This window comes from Cherax quadricarinatus, chromosome 96, assembly GCF_038502225.1.
Source record: "Cherax quadricarinatus isolate ZL_2023a chromosome 96, ASM3850222v1, whole genome shotgun sequence".
Classification (NCBI taxonomy): Eukaryota; Metazoa; Arthropoda; class Malacostraca; order Decapoda; family Parastacidae; genus Cherax; species Cherax quadricarinatus.
Window position 1 is genome coordinate 4,308,883 of NC_091387.1, and position 24,557 is coordinate 4,333,439.

At 44.5% G+C, this 24,557-nt stretch overlaps 1 protein-coding gene across 9 annotated transcripts in view; it reads right to left on the reverse strand.

The window, feature by feature from the left end:
* LOC128701729 (Liprin-beta) overlaps positions 1-24,165 on the reverse strand; it is a 144,086-nt gene extending 119,921 nt beyond the window's left edge. For 3 of the 9 annotated variants that reach the window (XM_070105026.1, XM_053795609.2, XM_053795610.2), the window contains exon 1: positions 22,333-24,156. In XM_070105026.1, the coding sequence (XP_069961127.1) occupies positions 22,333-24,031 (1,699 nt within the window). In that variant the 5' untranslated portion in view covers positions 24,032-24,156. Of the gene's footprint in view, positions 1-22,332 lie in introns of all 9 variants that reach the window. The other 6 variants (XM_053795615.2, XM_053795611.2, XM_053795617.2 and 3 more) reach the window with 4 other exon arrangements.
* Positions 24,166-24,557: the final 392 nt, after the last annotated feature.

Here is a 24,557-nt window from a genome sequence, read left to right on the forward strand (position 1 = left end):
CAGGCTGAGGGACTGACCACCTTGTTCCAGACCATGGAGCTGAACTCTTCTCCAGGCTGAGGGACTGACCACCTTGTTCCAGACCATGGAGCTGAACTCTTCTCCAGGCTGAGGGACTAACCACCTTGTTCCAGACCATGAAGCTGAACTCTTCTCCAGGCTGAGGAACTGACCACCTTGTTCCAGACCATGGAGCTGAACTCTTCTCCAGGCTGAGGAACTGACCACCTTGTTCCAGACCATGGAGCTGAACTCTTCTCCAGGCTGAGGGACTGACTACCTTGTTCCAGACCATGGAGCTGAACTCTTCTCCAGGCTGAGGGACTGACCACCTTGTTCCAGACCATGGAGCTGAACTCTTCTCCAGGCTGAGGGACTGACCACCTTGTTCCAGACCATGGAGCTGAACTCTTCTCCAGGCTGAGGGACTGACCACCTTGTTCCAGACCATGGAGCTGAGCTCTTCTCCAGGCTGAGGGACTGACCACCTTGTTCCAGACTCTTCTCCAGGCTGAGGGACTGACCACCTTGTTCCAGACTCTTCTCCAGGCTGAGGGACTGACCACCTCAAATACTTTTTCTCCAAGGTTAATGGACTAATTACATCATCTTTATTTCATGACTACTTCTTCCTCTGTATTTGACTGAAGAAGTCTACTGTGTAGGCGCAACGTTTCATCAATAAAGATAACCAACTGTTGCACATGTGTCTGAAGGGGCACGTTAGATACACAAGTAAACCCACACACAGAAGAGAGGAGCTTACGACGACGTTTCGGTCCGACTTGGACCATTTACAAAATCCTCTCTTCTATGTGCGGGTTATTTGTGTATCGTTCCAGTCACGGTATTGTGCCTTTTTTTGTTATTTTGGGCACGTTAGTTCCCTTCTCTTCCATGTTATTTTTCCACTATAATCAACCTTATTCATAATTACTATCATATTTGCTCTGCTTCGTAAGGTGAAGTCCAGGATCTTTACTTAATTTATGGTATAATTTATGGTATAATTTATGGTATAATTTATGGTATAATTTATGGTATAACTTAAATATTTGACGACAGTTGTGTTGCAGAAGTCTGAGCTGCACAACACAATTGTCATCAAATATTTGTTAAGTTATACCATGAATTATAGAGATCCTGGACTTCACCTTACGAAATAGACAAAACAAATGTAACCAAACCATACCACGGGTGGGGTTTGAACCCTCGGTCAGAGAGTCTCAAAACTCCAGACCGTCGCGTTAGCCACTGGACCAGCTAGCCACAATAAGATTCGCCCAACTAGGTATATTTCTACACCATAGGCTAGCATGGCCGTGACGAACTCTAGCTCAAGTCCCCTCAAAGCCTATGGTGTAGAAATATACCAAGTTGGATGAATTTTATTGAAGCTAGCTGGCCCAGTGGCTAACGCGACGGTCTGGAGTTTTGAGACTCTCTGACCGAGGGTTCTATCCCCACCCGTGGTATGGTTTATTTGCAATTGTGTCATTACGATTTCGTAAGTCAACAAATGCGATATTAAATATGTACAAGGTAGATTAAAGGGGGAAAATGAACACAATATTAGGTGACAGGGGAATTCAGGTGCCTCTTAGTCTTCAAGTTCATTATGTCTCCTGCTATCAGGCAGTCAGGAGACGTTGAAAGCATTTGGTGAGGGACACCAGACTCGCTGACAGATATTTGGTGAGGGACATCAGACTCGCTGACAGATTAATAATGTATCAAGACATATATTCACGATTATGCGATATTTGTAGCAAACGTTGCGATCTTGTAATATTTATGGACGGAAATATAAGCCACTGGCTTTTTATGGGTTATTTTGTAAGGTAGTTTACAAGCGTCTTACTATGCAAAATAAATCCAGGGGCTGTTAAATAATAGCTTTAGGCCTTTCGTGTTACAATCAACACATCATCAGGAGCTCGCAGTATTTGCTTGGACCTCCTACTATTTTCTGCAACACTGCAAGCTCCTGATGTGTTGATTGCAACACGCGGTTGTTTTTCATGTTGCATCGCTTGTTCGCGATTTCTGCACATCTTAAGCACGTAACAGCCTGGTTGATCAGACCCTGATCCAGCACGAGGCCTGGTCTCAGACCGAGCAGCGGGGGCATTGACCTCCGAAACCCTCTCCAGGTATACTCCAGGTATACATGTATGATAATCTATGTAACTGTATTTGTGTATACCTCTACCAAAAACTTACAATAAAGTCTACCACAACATATATGGGACAAACACGAGAGGCTCGTCTCAATGCTTAGGCCTAGAAAACCCCAAAAACAGGTGAGGTAGCCAAAAGTAGGCTTATATTTTAAAGGTTCTACCCGGAAGGAGGGGCTATTTCTGGTTAATGGAGAATTCAAGGAGCTTTAAGAAGGCCCTGGCAATGTCTAAGAATGTCGGTGAGAACAGTAAATTCCCGCTAAACTAGCCACTACCATCCACAGGATGGCTACTAGGTACACAACTAGCCACTACCATCCACAGGATGGATATGAGGTGCACAATAAACTAGCCACTACCATCCACAGGATGGCTACTAGGTACACAACTAGCCACTACCATCCACAGGATGGATATGAGGTGCATAATAAACTAGCCACTACCATCCACAGGATGGCTACTAGGTACACAACTAGCCACTACCATCCACAGGATGGATATGAGGTACACAATAAACTAGCACTACCATCCACAGGATGGATATGAGGTACACAATAAACTAGCCATTACCATCCACAGGATGGATATGAGGTGCACAATAAACTAGCCACTACCATCCACAGGATGGCTACTAGGTACACAACTAGCCACTACCATCCACAGGATGGATATGAGGTACACAATAAACTAGCCACTACCATCCACAGGATGGATATGAGGTACACAATAAACTAGCCACTACCATCCACAGGATGGATATGAGGTACACAATAAACTAGCCACTACCATCCACAGGATGGATATGAGGTACACAATAAACTAGCCACTACCATCCACAGGATGGATATGAGGTACACAATAAACTAGCCACTACCATCCACAGGATGGATATGAGGTACACAATAAACTAGCCACTACCATCCACAGGATGGATATGAGGTACACAATAAACTAGCCACTACCATCCACAGAATGGATATGAGGTACACAATAAACTAGCCACTACCATCCACAGGATGGATATGAGGTACACAATAAACTAGCCACTACCATCCATAGGATGTATATACCTTGATGCCGGTGGAGGGCTCTTGATTCGAGGTAATGAAGCTATCTTCCCTTAAATCCAATCCAACTTACAGATTTTAGATTGAGTTTGTCAGGAAACAGGACAAGTGTTTCCTGACGCGGGTCTTAGATGATCCCCCAGCTGGAACTTTTAGTCATCTGATCGAGGCCTTCCACCGGCTTACCACTCCACCATTATAACCACCATTAGCTAACTCACAGAGTTTGGCAACTGCTACAATGAGCAGGAACGAGACACAGCACTGTTAGTGCTAGCTTACATAAGAAAGGAGGAACACGGCAGTAGGCCTGTTGGCCCATACTGGACAGGTTCTTCACAAATCCAACCCCTCTCACTCTTGTATTTATCCAACCTAAACTACCCAAGGTTTTAGCTTCAATCACCCTCCTAGCTTGACTTGCTTGCAAAAGATTTACCACGGGATTAACCCCTACGGTTTTAAAGCTTCCCGGTGAATATATGGCAAGAGTAATAATTTCCACAGAGGAGTAGGTGACTCAACTGTCATTAACGAAGAAATATTTTGAGTTAAACTCAAAAGTAAGTTTTATTTAAGAGGGAATATTATGAGTAATACCAATTCTTTCTGTTATATATATATATATATATATATATATATATATATATATATATATATATATATATATATATATATATATATATATATATATATATATGTCGTGCCGAATATGTAAAACTGGTCAATTAGCAAGAACTCATTTAAAATTAAGTCCTTTCCAAAATTTTCTCTTATACGTTTAAAGATATATTTTTTTCATTAATGTTGATGTAAACATTTTTAATTTTGCTCCAAAAGAATCTTAGAAAACTTACCTAACCTTATTATAACAAGAACAATTTATTTTAGCCTAACCCAACTAAATATATTTTAGATTTGTTTACAATAATTTAATACTAAACAAACACAGTGAAATATATTTTTTTCGTTAGGTTCAGAATGATTTTGGCGAAATTATTGCATACACAAATTTTCACTTGTCCTATATGGCAAGATGAGCGTTGCTATTTAAGCCAAGATGGCAAGTTCTGCCTATTCGGCACCACATATATATATATATATACTACATATATATTTATATATACATTGTTAATATAGGTGTATAAACAATGAAGTGGGTGTTAAGACACTTAAGTGTAAGTGAAGATGGAGGTATAGTGTGGAAGTGTACTGGAGAGAGAGGACGTTGTTCAGTGAACGCAGTGTTCTTGAAGGCACGTTATAGCGAGGCAACAGTACACTCACTTATACACGAGATTATATACAGGAGAAGCAAGGCAACACAGGTAGTGAGAGAACAAGCGGCACTGGAGGCGAGTATGCAACCTGGGGGCGTCACCACCCAGCACTGAGGCACACAGAATGCCACACACTGCCTAGTCCTCCTGGCACTACCGCACATACACACTGGCCCCCATGGCATTCTCTCTGCGAGCCCCGGCTCTCCGCGCACTTCTCTGCAAATTATCCGTACTTCCTCGCATTAAGAGGCACTTAAGTTCCTCCGTCTCGCAATAATACGTTCATTTCTCCCTTATTAATGACACTTGTGTTACAGAGGTCCGAACTTTCCTCAGTCACCTACAACACTATTATCATCAAATATTTAAATTATACCATGAATTAACCAAACATTCTAAACTTAACCTTTGAAAACAAAAGAAATGCTATAACAATTATAGACAAGGTAGATTATAGGGGAAAAATGAATATAATATTAGAAGAAAGGGGTGTTTATGCAACTCTTAAAAGATCAACAAACTGACCACTGCCAAGACACTGCTCTTACCCAGGTGGGAAGGTTCTGTTCTATCCCTGGTAATATGTTAGTGCTTCCGGGGGTTATTTCCAAGGTCTGGTCTCAGACCAGGGTTCTGGGAATTATTTCCAAGGTCTGGTCTCAGACCAGGGTTCTGGGAATTATTTCCAAGGTCTGGTCTCAGACCAGGGTTCTGGGAATTATTTCCAAGGTCTGGTCTCAGACCAGGGTTCTGGGAATTATTTCCAAGGTCTGGTCTCAGACCAGGGTTCTGGGAATTATTTCCAAGGTCTGGTCTCAGACCAGGGTTCTGGGAATTATTTCCAAGGTCTGGTCTCAGACCAGGGTTCTGGGAATTATTTCCAAGGTCTGGTCTCAGACCAGGGTTCTGGGAATTATTTCCAAGGTCTGGTCTCAAACCAGGGTTCCGGGAATTATTTCCAAGGTCTGGTCTCAGACCAGGGTTCTGGGAATTATTTCCAAGGTCTGGTCTCAAACCAGGGTTCTGGGAATTATTTCCAAGGTCTGGTCTCAGACCAGGGTTCTGGGAATTATTTCCAAGGTCTGGTCTCAGACCAGGGTTCTGGGAATTATTTCCAAGGTCTGGTCTCAGACCAGGGTTCTGGGAATTATTTCCAAGGTCTGGTCTCAAACCAGGGTTCTGGGAATTATTTCCAAGGTCTGGTCTCAGACCAGGGTTCTGGGAATTATTTCCAAGGTCTGGTCTCAGACCAGGGTTCTGGGAATTATTTCCAAGGTCTGGTCTCAGACCAGGCCTCCTAGGCTCGACAGCAGATACTGCGGGATTAAGAAGCATATAAATAAAGCAAGTGTGTATTAGAACGTCAAGTGTGTATTAGAACGTCAAGTGTGTATTAGAACGTCAAGTGTGTATTTGAACGTCAAGTGTGTATTAGAACGTCAAGTGTGTATTAGAACGTCAAGTGTGTATTAGAACGTCAAGTGTGTATTAGAACGTCAAGTGTGTATTTGAACGTCAAGTGTGTATTAGAACGTCAAGTGTGTATTAGAACGTCAAGTGTGTATTAGAACGTCAAGTGTGTATTAGAACGTCAAGTGTGTATTAGAACGTCAAGTGTGTATTAGAACGTCAAGTGTGTATTAGAACGTCAAGTGTGTATTAGAACGTCAAGTGTGTATTAGAACGTCAAGTGTGTATTAGAACGTCAAGTGTGTATTAGAACGTCAAGTGTGTATTAGAACGGCAAGTGTGTATTAGAACGTCAAGTGTGTATTAGAACGTCAAGTGTGTATTAGAACGTCAAGTGTGTATTAGAACGGCAAGTGTGTATTAGAACGTCAAGTGTGTATTAGAACGTCAAGTGTGTATTAGAACGGCAAGTGTGTATTAGAACGTCAAGTGTGTATTAGAACGTCAAGTGTGTATTAGAACGTCAAGTGTGTATTAGAACGTCAAGTGTGTATTAGAACGTCAAGTGTGTATTAGAACGTCAAGTGTGTATTAGAACGTCAAGTGTGTATTAGAACGTCAAGTGTGTATTAGAACGTCAAGTGTGTATTAGAACGTCAAGTGTGTATTAGAACGTCAAGTGTGTATTAGAACGTCAAGTGTGTATTAGAACGGCAAGTGTGTATTAGAACGTCAAGTGTGTATTAGAACGTCAAGTGTGTATTAGAACGTCAAGTGTGTATTAGAACGTCAAGTGTGTATTAGAACGTCAAGTGTGTATTAGAACGTCAAGTGTGTATTAGAACGTCAAGTGTGTATTAGAACGGCAAGTGTGTATTAGAACGTCAAGTGTATATTAGAACGTCAAGTGTGTATTAGAACGTCAAGTGTGTATTAGAACGTCAAGTGTGTATTAGAACGGCAAGTGTGTATTAGAACGTCAAGTGTGTATTAGAACGTCAAGTGTGTATTAGAACGTCAAGTGTGTATTAGAACGGCAAGTGTGTATTAGAACGTCAAGTGTGTATTAGAACGTCAAGTGTGTATTAGAACGTCAAGTGTGTATTAGAACGGCAAGTGTGTATTAGAACGTCAAGTGTGTATTAGAACGTCAAGTGTGTATTAGAACGGCAAGTGTGTATTAGAACGTCAAGTGTGTATTAGAACGTCAAGTGTGTATTAGAACGTCAAGTGTGTATTAGAACGTCAAGTGTGTATTAGAACGTCAAGTGTGTATTAGAACGGCAAGTGTGTATTAGAACGGCAAGTGTGTATTAGAACGTCAAGTGTGTATTAGAACGTCAAGTGTGTATTAGAACGTCAAGTGTGTATTAGAACGGCAAGTGTGTATTAGAACGTCAAGTGTGTATTAGAACGTCAAGTGTGTATTAGAACGGCAAGTGTGTATTAGAACGTCAAGTGTGTATTAGAACGGCAAGTGTGTATTAGAACGTCAAGTGTGTATTAGAACGTCAAGTGTGTATTAGAGAGGCAAGTGTGTATTAGAGAGGCAAGTGTGTATTAGAACGTCAAGTGTGTATTAGAACGTCAAGTGTGTATTAGAACGTCAAGTGTGTATTAGAACGTCAAGTGTGTATTAGAACGTCAAGTGTGTATTAGAACGTCAAGTGTGTATTAGAACGTCAAGTGTGTATTAGAACGTCAAGTGTGTATTAGAGAGGCAAGTGTGTATTAGAACGTCAAGTGTGTATTAGAACGTCAAGTGTGTATTAGAACGTCAAGTGTGTATTAGAACGTCAAGTGTGTATTAGAACGTCAAGTGTGTATTAGAACGTCAAGTGTGTATTAGAACGGCAAGTGTGTATTAGAACGTCAAGTGTGTATTAGAACGTCAAGTGTGTATTAGAACGTCAAGTGTGTATTAGAACGTCAAGTGTGTATTAGAACGTCAAGTGTGTATTAGAACGTCAAGTGTGTATTAGAACGTCAAGTGTGTATTAGAACGTCAAGTGTGTATTAGAACGGCAAGTGTGTATTAGAACGTCAAGTGTGTATTAGAACGTCAAGTGTGTATTAGAACGTCAAGTGTGTATTAGAACGTCAAGTGTGTATTAGAACGTCAAGTGTGTATTAGAACGTCAAGTGTGTATTAGAACGTCAAGTGTGTATTAGAACGTCAAGTGTGTATTAGAACGTCAAGTGTGTATTAGAACGTCAAGTGTGTATTAGAACGTCAAGTGTGTATTAGAACGTCAAGTGTATATTAGAGAGGCAAGTGTATATTAGAGAGGCAAGTGTATATTAGAGAGGCAAGTGTATATTAGAGAGGCAAGTGTATATTAGAGAGTCAAGTGTATATTAGAGAGGCAAGTGTATATTAGAGAGGCAAGTGTATATTAGAGAGTCAAGTGTATATTAGAGAGGCAAGTGTATATTAGAGAGTCAAGTGTATATTAGAGAGGCAAGTGTATATTAGAGAGGCAAGTGTATATTAGAGAGGCAAGTGTATATTAGAGAGGCAAGTGTATATTAGAGAGGCAAGTGTATATTAGAGAGGCAAGTGTATATTAGAGAGGCAAGTGTATATTAGAGGCAAGTGTATATTAGAGGCAAGTGTATATTAGAGAGGCAAGTGTATATTAGAGAGGCAAGTGTATATTAGAGAGGCAAGTGTATATTAGAGAGGCAAGTGTATATTAGAGAGGCAAGTGTATATTAGAGAGGCAAGTGTATATTAGAGAGGCAAGTGTATATTAGAGAGGCAAGTGCATATTAGAGAGGCAAGTGTATATTAGAGAGGCAAGTGTATATTAGAGGCAAGTGTATATTAGAGAGGCAAGTGTATATTAGAGGCAAGTGTATATTAGAGAGGCAAGTGTATATTAGAGGCAAGTGTATATTAGAGGCAAGTGTATATTAGAGAGGCAAGTGTATATTAGAGGCAAGTGTATATTAGAGAGGCAAGTGTATATTAGAGAGGCAAGTGTATATTAGAGGCAAGTGTATATTAGAGAGGCAAGTGTATATTAGAGGCAAGTGTATATTAGAGAGGCAAGTGTATATTAGAGAGGCAAGTGTATATTAGAGGCAAGTGTATATTAGAGAGGCAAGTGTATATTAGAGAGGCAAGTGTATATTAGAGGCAAGTGTATATTAGAGAGGCAAGTGTATATTAGAGAGGCAAGTGTATATTAGAGGCAAGTGTATATTAGAGAGGCAAGTGTATATTAGAGGCAAGTGTATATTAGAGAGGCAAGTGTATATTAGAGGCAAGTGTATATTAGAGAGGCAAGTGTATATTAGAGAGGCAAGTGTATATTAGAGAGGCAAGTGTATATTAGAGAGGCAAGTGTATATTAGAGAGGCAAGTGTATATTAGAGAGGCAAGTGTATATTAGAGAGGCAAGTGTATATTAGAGAGGCAAGTGTATATTAGAGAGGCAAGTGTATATTAGAGAGGCAAGTGTATATTAGAGAGGCAAGTGTATATTAGAGAGGCAAGTGCATATTAGAGAGGCAAGTGTATATTAGAGAGGCAAGTGTATATTAGAGGCAAGTGTATATTAGAGAGGCAAGTGTATATTAGAGAGGCAAGTGTATATTAGAGGCAAGTGTATATTAGAGAGGCAAGTGTATATTAGAGAGGCAAGTGTATATTAGAGGCAAGTGTATATTAGAGGCAAGTGTATATTAGAGGCAAGTGTATATTAGAGAGGCAAGTGTATATTAGAGGCAAGTGTATATTAGAGAGGCAAGTGTATATTAGAGGCAAGTGTATATTAGAGAGGCAAGTGTATATTAGAGAGGCAAGTGTATATTAGAGAGGCAAGTGTATATTAGAGAGGCAAGTGTATATTAGAGAGGCAAGTGTATATTAGAGGCAAGTGTATATTAGAGGCAAGTGTATATTAGAGGCAAGTGTATATTAGAGGCAAGTGTATATTAGAGGCAAGTGTATATTAGAGGCAAGTGTATATTAGAGAGGCAAGTGTATATTAGAGGCAAGTGTATATTAGACGCAAGTGTATATTAGAGAGGCAAGTGTATATTAGAGGCAAGTGTATATTAGAGAGGCAAGTGTATATTAGAGAGGCAAGTGTATATTAGAGAGGCAAGTGTATATTAGAGGCAAGTGTATATTAGAGAGGCAAGTGTATATTAGAGAGGCAAGTGTATATTAGAGAGTCAAGTGTATATTAGAGAGGCAAGTGTATATTAGAGAGTCAAGTGTATATTAGAGAGGCAAGTGTATATTAGAGAGTCAAGTGTATATTAGAGAGGCAAGTGTATATTAGAGAGGCAAGTGTATATTAGAGAGGCAAGTGTATATTAGAGAGGCAAGTGTATATTAGAGTCAAGTGTATATTAGAGAGGCAAGTGTATATTAGAGAGGCAAGTGTATATTAGAGAGGCAAGTGTATATTAGAGAGGCAAGTGTATATTAGAGAGGCAAGTGTATATTAGAGAGGCAAGTGTATATTAGAGAGGCAAGTGTATATTAGAGAGGCAAGTGTATATTAGAGAGGCAAGTGTATATTAGAGAGGCAAGTGTATATTAGAGGCAAGTGTATATTAGAGAGGCAAGTGTATATTAGAGAGGCAAGTGTATATTAGAGAGGCAAGTGTATATTAGAGAAACCACTGTAACAATAAATCTACCTACTTTTAGACATATATCGTAGGTCAAATTTCTATCCTCCTCCTACACAAGTTTAGTTGTACTCTAGGCTGGTCTTATCTTCATTTCTGCTATGTATGGATGGGACTGGTTATTCTGAGTGTTGGTAATTCCCAGGTGATAGTAACTCCAGTTCTGATAAATTAGACACATGTGCAACTCTTGGGTATCTTTATTGAGGAAACGTTTCGCCACACAGTGGCTTCATCATATGCTGTATTCTATTCAAGATTGATGGACTGACCACATCAACTCAAGGTTGAGGGACTGATTACCTCATTCTCCTCCTGTTCTTCAAATTTCTCCTTTGTATGGACTGATGAAGCCACTGTGTGGCGAAACGTTTCCTCAATAAACATACCCAAGTGTTGCACATGTGTCTAATTTATCAACGTGTCGGTTCCCTGAACCATTCATCTACAACTCCAGTACTACTGGAGCAAGACCTTTAAAAGCTACTGTACCTAATGAACCTGTAATTAAATAGTGGACCCCCGGTTAACGATATTTTTTCACTCCAGAAGTATGTTCAGGTGCCAGTACTGACTGAATTTATTCCCATAAGGAATATTGTAAAGTAGATTAGTCCATTTCAGACCCCCAAACATACACGTACAAACGCACTTACATAAATACACTTACATAATTGGTCGCATTGGGAGGTGATCGTTATGCGGGGATCCACTACTTGTATACAGAATGTATACACGAATAAGAAAGATGTGAAGAAATAGGTAGAAGTTTGTGATGCTTATCTGTTATTTTACGTCTTTGTGAGACAGAAATAACAGCTGAGTGATCCTGCCAGATTGAACTCAATTCACAGTTTAGTGGTTCGTGGCCTGGTAAGCAAACCTCTGGCTTCACATTCTGAGGGTCCGGGTTCGGTTCTCGGCAAGGGTTGAAACATTGGGCGTGTTTCCTTACACCGGTTGTCCCTGTTCAGCCATCAGTAATTATGCGTACTTGGGTGTTGGTGGACTGGTGTGGGTGGCATCCTGGGTGTTAGTGGACTGGTGTGGGTGGCATCCTGGGTGTTAGTGGACTGGTGTGGGTAGCATCCTGGGTTAGTGGACTGGTGTGGGTGGCATCCTGGGTGCTAGTGGACTGGTGTGGGTGGCATCCTGGATGTTAGTGAACTGGTGTGGGTGGCATCCTGGGTGTTAGTGGACTGGTGTGGGTGGCATCCTGGGTGTTAGAGGGCTTTTGTGGGTGGCATAGGATGGGTTCCTGTCATATTCCATCACACAGGATGGGTTCCTGTCATATTCAATCACACAGGATGGGTTCCTGTCATATTCCATCACACAGGATGGGTTCCTGTCATATTCCATCACACAGGATGAGTTCCTGTCATATTCCATCACACAGGCTGGGTTCCTTGTCATATTCCATTACACAGGATGGGTTCCCTGTCATATTCCATCACAGAATGGGTTCCCTGTCATATTCCATCAAACAGGCTGGGTTCCCTGTCATATTCCATCACACAGGCTGGTTCCCTGTCATATTCCATTGCACAGGATGGGCTCCCTGTCATATTCCATTACACAGGATGGGTTCCCTGTCATATTCCATCACACAGGATGGGTTCTTGTCATATTCCACCACACAGGATGGGTTCCTGTCATATTCCATCACACAGGCTGGTTCCCTGCCACATTCCACCACACAGGATGGGTTCCCTGCCACATTCCACCACACAGGATGGGTTCCCTGTCATATTCCATTACACAGGATGGGTTCCCTGTCATATTACATCACACAGGCTGGTTCCCTGTCATATTCCATTATACAGGCTGGGTTCCCTGTCATATTCCATCACACAGGCTGGTTCCCTGTCACATTCCATCACACAGGGTGGTTCCCTGTCACATTCCATCACACAGGATGGTTCCCTGTCATATTCCATCACACAGGCTGGTTCCCTGTCATATTCCACCACACAGGATGGGTTCCCTGTCATATTCCATCACACAGGCTGGTTCCCTGTCATATTCCATCACACAGGCTAGTTCCCTGTCATATTCCATCACACAGGCTGGTTCCCTGTCATATTCCATCACTCAGGCTGGTTCCCTGTCATATTCCATCACTCAGGCTGGTTCTGTCATATTCCACCACACAGGATGGGTTCCCTGTCATATTCCATCACACAGGCTGGTTCCCTGTCATATTCCATCACACTGGCTAGTTCCCTGTCATATTCCATTACACAGGATGGGTTCCCTGTCATATTCCATCACACAGGCTGGTTCCCTGTCATATTCCATCACTCAAGCTGGTTCCCTGTCATATTCCACCACACAGGATGGGTTCCCTGTCATATTCCATCACACAGGCTGGTTCCCTGTCATATTCCATCACACAGGCTAGTTCCCTGTCATATTCCATCACACAGGATGGGTTCCCTGTCATATTCCATCACACAGGCTGGGTTCCATGTCATATTCCATCACACAGGCTAGTTCCCTGTCATATTCCATCACACAGGCTAGTTCCCTGTCATATTCCATCACACAGGATGGGTTCCGTGTCATATTCCATCACACAGGCTGGGTTCCCTGTCATATTCCATCACACAGGCTAGTTCCCTGTCATATTCCATCACACAGGATGGGTTCCCTGTCATATTCCATCACACAGGCTGGGTTCCCTGTCATATTCCATCACACAGGCTAGTTCCCTGTCATATTCCATCACACAGGATGGGTTCCCTGTCATATTCCATCAAACAGGCTGGGTTCCCTGTCATATTCCATCACACAGGCTAGTTCCCTGTCATATTCCACCACACAGGATGGGTTCCCTGTCATATTCCATCACACAGGCTAGTTCCCTGTCATATTCCACCACACAGGATGGGTTCCCTGTCATATTCCATCACACAGGCTAGTTCCCTGTCATATTCCATCACACAGGCTAGTTCCCTGTCATATTCCACCACACAGGATGGGTTCCCTGTCATATTCCATCACACAGGCTAGTTCCCTGTCATATTCCATCACACAGGCTGGTTCCCTGTCATATTCCATCACACAGGCTGGTTCCCTGTCATATTCCACCACACAGGATGGGTTCCCTGTCATATTCCATCACACAGGCTAATTCCCTGTCATATTCCATCACACAGGCTGGTTCCCTGTCATATTCCATCACACAGGCTGGTTCCCTGTCATATTCCATCACACAGGCTGGGTTCCCTGTCATATTCCATCACACAGGCTGGGTTCCCTGTCATATTCCATCACACAGGCTAGTTCCCTGTCATATTCCATCACACAGGCTAGTTCCCTGTCATATTCCATCACACAGGCTGGTTCCCTGTCATATTCCATCACACAGGCTGGGTTCCCTGTCATATTCCCTCACATAGGCTAGTTCCCTGTCATATTGCATCACACAGGCTGGTTCCCTGTCATATTCCACCACACAGGCTGGGTTCCCTGTCATATTCCATCACACAGGCTAGTTCCCTGTCATATTCCATCACACAGGCTGGTTCCCTGTCATATTCCATCACACAGGCTGGGTTCCCTGTCATATTCCATCACACAGACTAGTTCCCTGTCATATTCCATCACACAGGCTGGTTCCCTGTCATATTCCATCACACAGGCTGGTTCCCTGTCATATTCCATCACACAGGATGGGTTCCCTGTCATATTCCATCACACAGGCTAGTTCCCTGTCATATTCCACCACACAGGCTGGTTCCCTGTCATATTCCATCACATAGGATGGAGTTACTATCACCTGGGTATTACCATCTCTCAGAATAACACTCCCATCTATACACAGGAGAAACGGAACTTTTATGAAGATATCGCCATATAATGTACAACAAAAATTATATATACAAAGAAGATAAAGATAAGATGGGAGAGGAGGATAGAAATTTGACCTACGATGTAAGTCTTAAAGTTAAGAAACAGTTTAAATTCATTGTTACATTGGCTTCTTTAATACACACTTGTTTCTATATAATACACACTTGTTTCTATATAATACACACTTGTTTCTATATAATACACACTTGTTTCTATATAATACACACTTGTTTCTATATAATACACACTTGTTTCTATATAATACACACTTGTTTCTATATAATACACACTTGTTTCTATATAATACACACTTGCCTGTCTAATACACAGTAGTTCCTCAAGTACACAGTAGTTCCTCAAATACACAGTAGTTCCTCAAATACACAGTAGTTCCTCAAGTACACAGTAGTTCCTCAAATACACAGTAGTTCCTCAAATACACAGTAGTTCCTCAAATACACAGTAGTTCCTCAAATACACAGTAGTTCCTCAAATACACAGTAGTTCCTCAAGTACACAGTAGTTCCTCAAATACACAGTAGTTCCTCAAATACACAGTAGTTCCTCAAATACACAGTAGTTCCTCAAGTACACAGTAGTTCCTCAAATACACAGTAGTTCCTCAAATACACAGTAGTTCCTCAAGTACACAGTAGTTCCTCAAGTACACAGTAGTTCCTCAAATACACAGTAGTTCCTCAAATACACAGTAGTTCCTCAAATACACAGTAGTTCCTCAAATACACAGTAGTTCCTCAAATACACAGTAGTTCCTCAAGTACACAGTAGTTCCTCAAATACACAGTAGTTCCTCAAATACACAGTAGTTCCTCAAATACACAGTAGTTCCTCAAGTACACAGTAGTTCCTCAAATACACAGTAGTTCCTCAAATACACAGTAGTTCCTCAAATACACAGTAGTTCCTCAAGTACACAGTAGTTCCTCAAATACACAGTAGTTCCTCAAATACACAGTAGTTCCTCAAATACACAGTAGTTCCTCAAATACACAGTAGTTCCTCAAATACACAGTAGTTCCTCAAATACACAGTAGTTCCTCAAATACACAGTAGTTCCTCAAATACACAGTAGTTCCTCAAATACACAGTAGTTCCTCAAGTACACAGTAGTTCCTCAAATACACAGTAGTTCCTCAAATACACAGTAGTTCCTCAAATACACAGTAGTTCCTCAAGTACACAGTAGTTCCTCAAATACACAGTAGTTCCTCAAATACACAGTAGTTCCTCAAATACACAGTAGTTCCTCAAATACACAGTAGTTCCTCAAATACACAGTAGTTCCTCAAATACACAGTAGTTCCTCAAATACACAGTAGTTCCTCAAATACACAGTAGTTCTTCAAATACACAGTAGTTCCTCAAATACACAGTAGTTCCTCAAATACACAGTAGTTCCTCAAACACACAGTAGTTCCTCAAATACACAGTAGTTCCTCAAATACACAGTAGTTCCTCAAATACACAGTAGTTCCTCAAATACACAGTAGTTCCTCAAATACACAGTAGTTCCTCAAATACACAGTAGTTCCTTAAGTACACAGTAGTTCCTCAAATACACAGTAGTTCCTTAAATACACAGTAGTTCCTCAAATACACAGTAGTTCCTCAAATACACAGTAGTTCCTCAAATACACAGTAGTTCCTCAAATACACAGTAGTTCCTCAAATACACAGTAGTTCCTCAAATACACAGTAGTTCCTCAAATATCGTAACACAAACCCTACTTGACTGCCACTAACACTCATTTATTGACCCAGGTCTGATCTGGTCTGGTATCGTCTGGTCTGGTCTTGTCTGGTCTGGTTTTTTATGGTATGGCCTGGTACCTTTGATATACCTTTGAAGAATTTCGAGAGTATATCTACTCTCTGAGCCCGGCCATGGGCCAGGCTCGTCTGGTGCTCACCTGGTCAACCAGGCTGTTGCTGCTGGAGGCCTGGTCTTGTTTGGTTTGATCTGGTCTTGTTTGGTCTGGTCTTGTTTGGTCTGGCCTTGTCTGGTATGGCCTGGTCTGGTCTTGTTTGGTCTGATCTGGTCTGTTTTGGTCTGGTCTTGTCTGGTCTTGTTTGGTCTGATCTGGTCTTGTCTTGGCTGGCCTGGTCTGGTCTGTTTTGGTCTGGTCTTGTTTGGTCTGATCTGGTCTTGTCTTGGCTGGCCTGGTCTGGTCTGTTTTGGTCTGGTCTTGTCTGGTCTTGTTTGGTGTGATCTGGTCTGTTTTGGTCTGGTCTTGTTTGGTCTGATCTGGTCTTGTCTTGGCTGGCCTGGTCTGGTCTGTTTTGGTCTGGTCTTGTCTGGTCTTGTTTGGTCTGATCTGGTCTTGTCTTGGTTGGCCTGGTCTGGTTTGGTCTAGTCTTGTTTGGTCTGGTCTGGTCTGGTCTTGGCTGGCCTGGTCTGTTTTGGTCTGGTCTTGTCTGGTCTTGTTTGGTCTGGTCTGGTCTTGTCTTGGCTGGTCTGGTCTGGTCTTGTTTGGTCTGGTCTTGTCTTATCTGGCCTAGTCTGATTTGGTTTGGTCTGGTCTTGTCTGGTCTTGTTTGGTCTGGTCTAGTCTTGTTTTGGCTGGTCTGGTCTGTTTTGGTCTGGTCTTGTTTGGTGTGATCTGGTCTGTTTTGGTCTGGTCTTGTCTGGTCTTGTTTGGTCTGATCTGGTCTTGTCTTGGCTGGCCTGGTCTGGTCTGTTTTGGTCTGGTCTTGTCTGGTCTTGTTTGGTGTGATCTGGTCTTGTCTTGGCTGGTCTAGTCTGATTTGGTTTGGTTTGGTCTGGTCTTGTCTGGTCTTGTTTGGTCTGGTCTAGTCTTGTCTTGGCTGGTCTGGTCTGGTCTTGTCTTGGATGGCCTTATCTGGTCTGTTTTGGTCTGGTCTTGTCTGGTCTTGTTTGGTCTGATGTGGTCTTGTCTGGTATGGCCTAGTCTGGTCTTCTTTGGTCTGATCTGGTCTGGTTTGGTCTGGTCTGGTTTGGTCTGGTCTTGTCTTGGCTGGCCTAGTTTGGTTTGGTCTTGTCTGGTCTTGTTTGGTCTGGTCTGGTCTTGTCTGGTATGGCCTGGTCTGGTCTTCTTTGGTCTGATCTGGTCTGGTTTGGTCTGGTCTGGTTTGGTCTGGTCTTGTCTTGGCTGGCCTAGTTTGGTTTGGTCTTGTCTGGTCTTGTTTGGTCTGGTCTGGTCTTGTCTTGGCTGGTCTGGTCTGGTCCGGGACCTTCCTCTGGGGAAGACATCCACAGATAACAGGTAACCCAATAAAAGAAGGTTAAAACAACAGTAGGGTCAGTAGGTCTAGGGTCATCCTAGAATCTGGGTCAATTAAGTTCTTAGTCTTCTTAGTGAGCTAGCAGTGCCATCACTGAGCTAGCAGTGCCATCACTGAGCTAGCAGTGTCATCACTTACCAGACTACTAGATGTGACGGTGCCACCACTGAGCTAGCAGTGCCACCACTGAGCTAGCAGTGCCACCACTGAACTAGCAGTGCCACCACTGAGCTAGCAGTGCCACCACTGAGCTAGCAGTGCCATCACTGAGCTAGCAGTGGCTTCACCTACCAGATTACTAGATGTGACGGTGCCATCACTGAGCTAGCAGTGCCACCACTGAGCTAGCAGTGCCACCACTGAGCTAGCAGTGCCATCACCTACCAGACTACTAGATGTGACGGTGCCACCACTGAGCTAGCAGTGCCATCACCTACCAGACTACTAGATGTGACGGTGCCACCACTGAGCTAGCAGTGCCACCACTGAGCTAGCAGTGCCATCACCTACCAGATTACTAGATGTGACGGTGCCACCACTGAGCTAGCAGTGCCATCACCTACGAGATTACTAGATGTGACGGTGCCACCACTGAGCTAGCAGTGCCACCACTGAGCTAGCAGTGCCATCACTGAGCTAGCAGTGCCATCACCTACCAGATTACTAGATGTGACGGTGCCACCACTGAGCTAGCAGTGCCACCATTTAGCTAGCAGTGCCACCATTGAGCTAGCAGTGCCACCACTGAGCTAGCAGTGTCATCACCTACCAGACTACTAGATGTGACGGTGCCACCACTGAGCTAGCAGTGCCACCACTGAGCTAGCAGTGCCATCACCTACCAGATTGCTAGATGTGACGGTGCCACCACTGAGCTAGCAGTGCCATCACCTACGAGATTACTAGATGTGACGGTGCCACCACTGAGCTAGCAGTGCCACCACTGAGCTAGCAGTGCCATCACTGAGCTAGCAGTGCCATCACCTACCAGATTACTAGATGTGACGGTGCCACCACTGAGCTAGCAGTGCCACCATTTAGCTAGCAGTGCCACCATTGAGCTAGCAGTGCCACCACTGAGCTAGCAGTGCCACCACTTAGCTAGCAGTGCCACCACTGAGCTAGCAGTGCCACCACTGAGCTAGCAGTGCCACCACTTAGCTAGCAGTGCCACCACTGAGCTAGCAGTGCCACCACTGAGTTAGCAGTGCCACCACTTAGCTAGCAGTGCCACCACTGAGCTAGCAGTGCCATCACTGAGCTAGCAGTGCTATCACCTACCAGATTACTAGATGTGACGGTGCCACCACTGAGCTAGCAGTGCCACCATTTAGCTAGCAGTGCCACCATTGAGCTAGCAGTGCCACCACTGAGCTAGCAGTGCCACCACTTAGCTAGCAGTGCCACCACTTAGTTAGCAGTGCCACCACTGAGCTAGCAGTGCCACCACTTAGCTAGAAGTGCCACCACTGAGCTAGCAGTGCCACCACTGAGCTAGCAGTGCCATCACCTACCAGATTACTAGATGTGACGGTGCCACCACTGAGCTAGCAGTGTCACCACTTAGCTAGCAGTGCCACCACTCAGCTAGCAGTGCCACCACTGAGCTAGCAGTGCCACCACTGAGCTAGCAGTGCCATCGCCTCCCAGACTACTAGATATGACGGTGCCACCACTGAGCTAGCAGTGCCTCCAACTCCCAGACTACTAGATGTGACGGTGCCACCACTGAGCTAGCAGTGCCTCCAACTCCCAGACTACTAGATGTGACGGTGCCACCACTGAGCTAGCAGTGCCTCCAACTCCCAGACTACTAGATGTGACGGTGCCACCACTGAGCTAGCAGTGCCACCAACTCCCAGACTACTGGAAATGACGGTGCCACCACTGAGCTAGCAGTGCCACCAACTCCCAGACTACTGGAAATGACGGTGCTACCACTGAGCTAGCAGTGCCACCAACTCCCAGACTACTGGAAATGACGGTGCTACCACTGAGCTAGCAGTGCCACCAACTCCCAGACTACTGGAAATGACGGTGCTACCACTGAGCTAGCAGTGCCACCAACTCCCAGACTACTGGAAATGACGGTGCTACCACTGAGCTAGCAGTGCCACCAACTCCCAGACTACTGGAAATGACGGTGCTACCACTGAGCTAGCAGTGCCACCAACTCCCAGACTACTGGAAATGACGGTGCTACCACTGAGCTAGCAGTGCCACCAACTCCCAGACTACTGGAAATGACGGTGCCACCACTGAGCTAGCAGTGCCACCAACTCCCAGACTACTGGAAATGACGGTGCTACCACTGAGCTAGCAGTGCCACCAACTCCCAGACTACTGGAAATGACGGTGCTACCACTGAGCTAGCAGTGCCACCAACTCCCAGACTACTGGAAATGACGGTGCTACCACTGAGCTAGCAGTGCCACCAACTCCCAGACTACTGGAAATGACGGTGCCACCACTGAGCTAGCAGTGCCACCAACTCCCAGACTACTGGAAATGACGGTGCTACCACTGAGCTAGCAGTGCCACCAACTCCCAGACTACTGGAAATGACGGTGCCACCACTGAGCTAGCAGTGCCACCAACTCCCAGACTACTGGAAATGACGGTGCCACCACTGAGCTAGCAGTGCCACCACTACTGGCAACTAATCTTTAAAATTTCAGACGTTCACTACCACCACCACTACAATCACCACCACTCCTACTACCACTACCACCATTACTATTACCACTCCTACCACCACCACTATTACCATTCCTACCACCACCACTCCTACTACCACTACCACCACTATTACCACTCCTACCACCCCTACTACTACCACTACTACTACTATTACTCCTACCACCACCACTACTACTACCACTACCACCACTACTATTACCACTCCTACCACCACCACTACTACCACTACTACTATTACCACTCCTACCACCACTACTACTACCACTACCACCACTACTATTACCACTAGTGCCAACAGCACTACTACTACCACTACTACTACCACTCCTACCACCACCACCACTACTACTACCACTACCACCACCACTATTACCACTCCTGCCCCCACCACTATTACTACCACCACTACTATTACCACTCCTACCACCAAGACTACTACTACCACTAACAGCACTACTTCTACCATCACCACTACTACAACTACCACCACCACTACTACTACCATTACCACCACCACCACCACCACCAGTAATACCACCACTACCACTACCCTGCGACTCGTCAGTGCTACAACAGCTGTTGTTCTGTAAGGGTATTCCTGCAAGCGTACTCCATAAGTGAATGTGGTTTCACCTAATTCTCTTCATCAATTCATGATTACTGCTGAAATTCATGATGGATGCTACACCTAGGTAGCGTGCAAGTATTGAATTTCTTAGTAAACATGCTGATTTGTGTATCAGACAGATCTCCACAAAATTTGAGCCTAGTAAAGTCAACTGCTGGTGGGAGTCTGAAGAGAGGTGACGATACTGGTGATTGTGGAGCGATGAGTCGAGGAAGATGTGCAAGAAAATGCAAGAGAACACCTCACCATGACAAGGTTATCATAAGAAATATTTCCAGCTAAGATCTACAGAGAGATTTGGCTTCAGCTGACGTAAACGATGATTCTTCAACTGTTGGACGAAGGTTCTGTGAAGTTAGCAGAACTGCCAGAAAGCCAGTAAAGAAACAATTATTGACTGCTGCTATGAAGATAAAACGGCTGCATAAGGGTTGGTTGACAGATGAATGGAGACAAGTTATATTTTCAAATGTGGAGCATTATGAAGTACATGGGTACAGATCACTGGTAGTGAAGTACATGGGTACAGATCAGTGGTAATGAGAAGAAGCAAAGGTGAACCTCTGCGGAATGGACACATTCAACAAGCGCCAAAACATCCACCTAAGAAGTTGTTTTGGGGTAGTTTTACTACTAAGACCCTAGACTGCTTGTTGCTGTTGAGGGAACTATGAACAGTAACAAATACAAGGCAATCCTGGCAACTCATTTGCTTTCCAGTGTGGATAGAGACTTTCCTTATGGAGAAGGCGTATTTCCAGCAAGATCTTACTCCATGCTACACTTCCAGAAAAATGTTGACATTCTTCGGAGTGGGCTAAGTATTCTAAATTGGCCTGGAAACTCTCTTGATCTCAGCCCACTTGAGAATCTATGGCAATAACGAAACGCAGGATTGCAAAACAGGATTGTTCAACTGTGGGGAAGCTCATTGTTATTAGGACCTGGTACCACCATGAACAACCTGCCAAAATGTGTTCAACATTGGTTGATTCTGTGCCAAACGTGTAACAATTCTTATAAAAGCAAAGAGTAGTCATATCTTATTAAATCTGTCGTATCAATGTCGTGTACTTTTAAATAAACATTAATTTTCCAGTTAATATGCAAATTACTGTAGCACCAGTAGTAGTTGTATAGACCTACTGACTACACGCAGCACCACTAGCACATGTACTGTGTAGTAACTGTATAGTGTAGCACCACTAGCACCACCTGCGTATACACAAAGGGGTTACAACATACGCCTCACATCCTCCCAAAACAATGGAGCTCAAAATAATAGTTACGTGTGTTGTTGCTGCTGCTGCTGCTGCTGGCGTTGCTGGCGTTGCTGGCGTCCTTCCTATTGTTATGCACTTGTTGGCTGTGTTGAGGCGGCTCCTGCTGTGGCTCACCTTGGTACTTGCTCAGTACCTGCTGTGTATGAGGGCGGCGCTGCTGCTGGGTTGCACTGGATTCTTGTAACTCACGGTTGCTCCCTCCTGAAGAAGTCTGCGATACACCGTGCTGGTAGAGGCTGTCAATGTTGTTTAGAGAGAGACAGTGGGTGTGGTAATCTGAAGTGTTCTCATAGGTGCTGGAGTGCTCCTTGAGTGCTATGGGGTTCTCTAGCCCACGTAGTCCAGCCGCTCGAGAGTGAGAACCCACTCTAGGTGGGAAAGTCATATCTGGCCCATGGTTATAGCGAGACTGAGTGGAATATTGTAGGCCAGGAACTTGTAGCTCTCTCACCTGCCCTCGTTCACCGTCATGCTTCTCACCATCTCCAAACTCGCTACACCTGACAGTGTGTTGTGCCTGGGAAAGATAGTTGTGCGTGGAAGGTGTGAGATGTGAGGGCGTGTCAAGGGTGCCTCCAGTTCCTTGTCTGGGATATCCGCTCAGACAAAACACCCCAGCACGTACACCTTCCCTCTGAGGTGTACACCTCTTTCCCTCAGGAGGGACCCGTCTACCTGCGGTCTCTTGCAGGTCCTCTGAAGGTATTTTACCTGCGGTCCCTTGCAGGTCCTCTGAAGGTATTTTACCTGCGGTGCCTTGCAGGTCCTCTGAAGGTATTTTACCTGCGGTGCCTTGCAGGTCCTCTGAAGGTATTCTTCTACCTGTGGTCCCTTGCGGCTCCTCCGAGGTTACTCTTCTTCGCTCGATTGCTTGCGGCTCGGGCGTACTCCGTCTCCCTCCTGCTCCTTGCGGCTCGTGGGCGGAATTGTGCATGTCTGCGTGAGTGTGGTGGTGGGTGGCTGGTGTGGGCGTGGTGTGGGCGGGGCTGGGGACGCCCGCAGCGTCACAACCACCCACTAACCCGCCATCCTGACTGCCACACTGATACACCTCATCCTCGAAGCTGAGATCCTCACTCACAGTGCTGAGAGTATCGTTGTGATCCTCGAGGTGAGCCTCCAGCCTCGCCCGCACTGTGCTCTCCGTCTCCTCACTCTCACTATCCTCACTCTCACTCCCCTCATCTTCACTTTCCGCCTCGCGGGCATCCCGCACCTCCTGTGCTATATGGGGACGAGAGTGACCATCCCCAGGCAACCGCTGTTCATTTTCACAGCCACCAGTCTCACTTTCCTTCACATCTTCACTTTCACTATGATTCACCTGCATACAGCTGTCATATTCAGTATCATCCTCTTCTGTTATGGTGTTGTGGGTGTAGCTGGGAGGAAGCAAGCATGCTCTCACCTCATATTCATCTTCAGAGGTTACATCAGAGTCCCCAGAATCACTTTCAGTGTCCGAAGATGAGGAGCCTAGCGTGGAACACGGCCTGGAGCACTTGTCACTGGGTTTCTTGCCCTGGGGGTCCAGGACATGCATGGTGGGTAGGACCTGTACCCTGGGGGCGCCCCAAGGATGGGATGACACCAGTTTCCCACCCCGTGTGAGTGAATACGAATCAGTACGAGTGATGTCCCCAGGACAGTCTTCACCAGGTGGAACCTCTGGGGGTTTCTCCACCCCTGGGTGGTGCTCACGCATGTTGATCCCCAGCCCTGACCCCCAGGAAGTCTCTATACACCCCTAACGTCACTTATACCACTAGATGGAGTGCCGGCACCCAGCATAGACGTCACACGGGCACTGACTGCTGCCCGTTGCTACCCAGGGGGAACAGCAGCACCCACACACTTCTCCCACATACACCCCCCTTTCCCCTCACCACTACCCTCGCACAAGGTAAAATATGGCTACACGCCCCTCACCACCACGCCCACAACACCCCCACCACCACCCACTCCAAATACAGGCCTTCCATAACACCTACTACCACACACATCAACCATAATTTAACATTCTTATGTATATCACTTGTATAATATAACATGTTAACCCACTGCAGTATAATATAACATGTTAACCCACTGCAGTATAATATAACATGTTAACCCACTGCAGTATAATATAACATGTTAACCCACTGCAGTATAATATAACATGTTAACCCACTGCAGTATAATATAACATGTTAACCCACTGCAGTATAATATAACATGTTAACCCACTG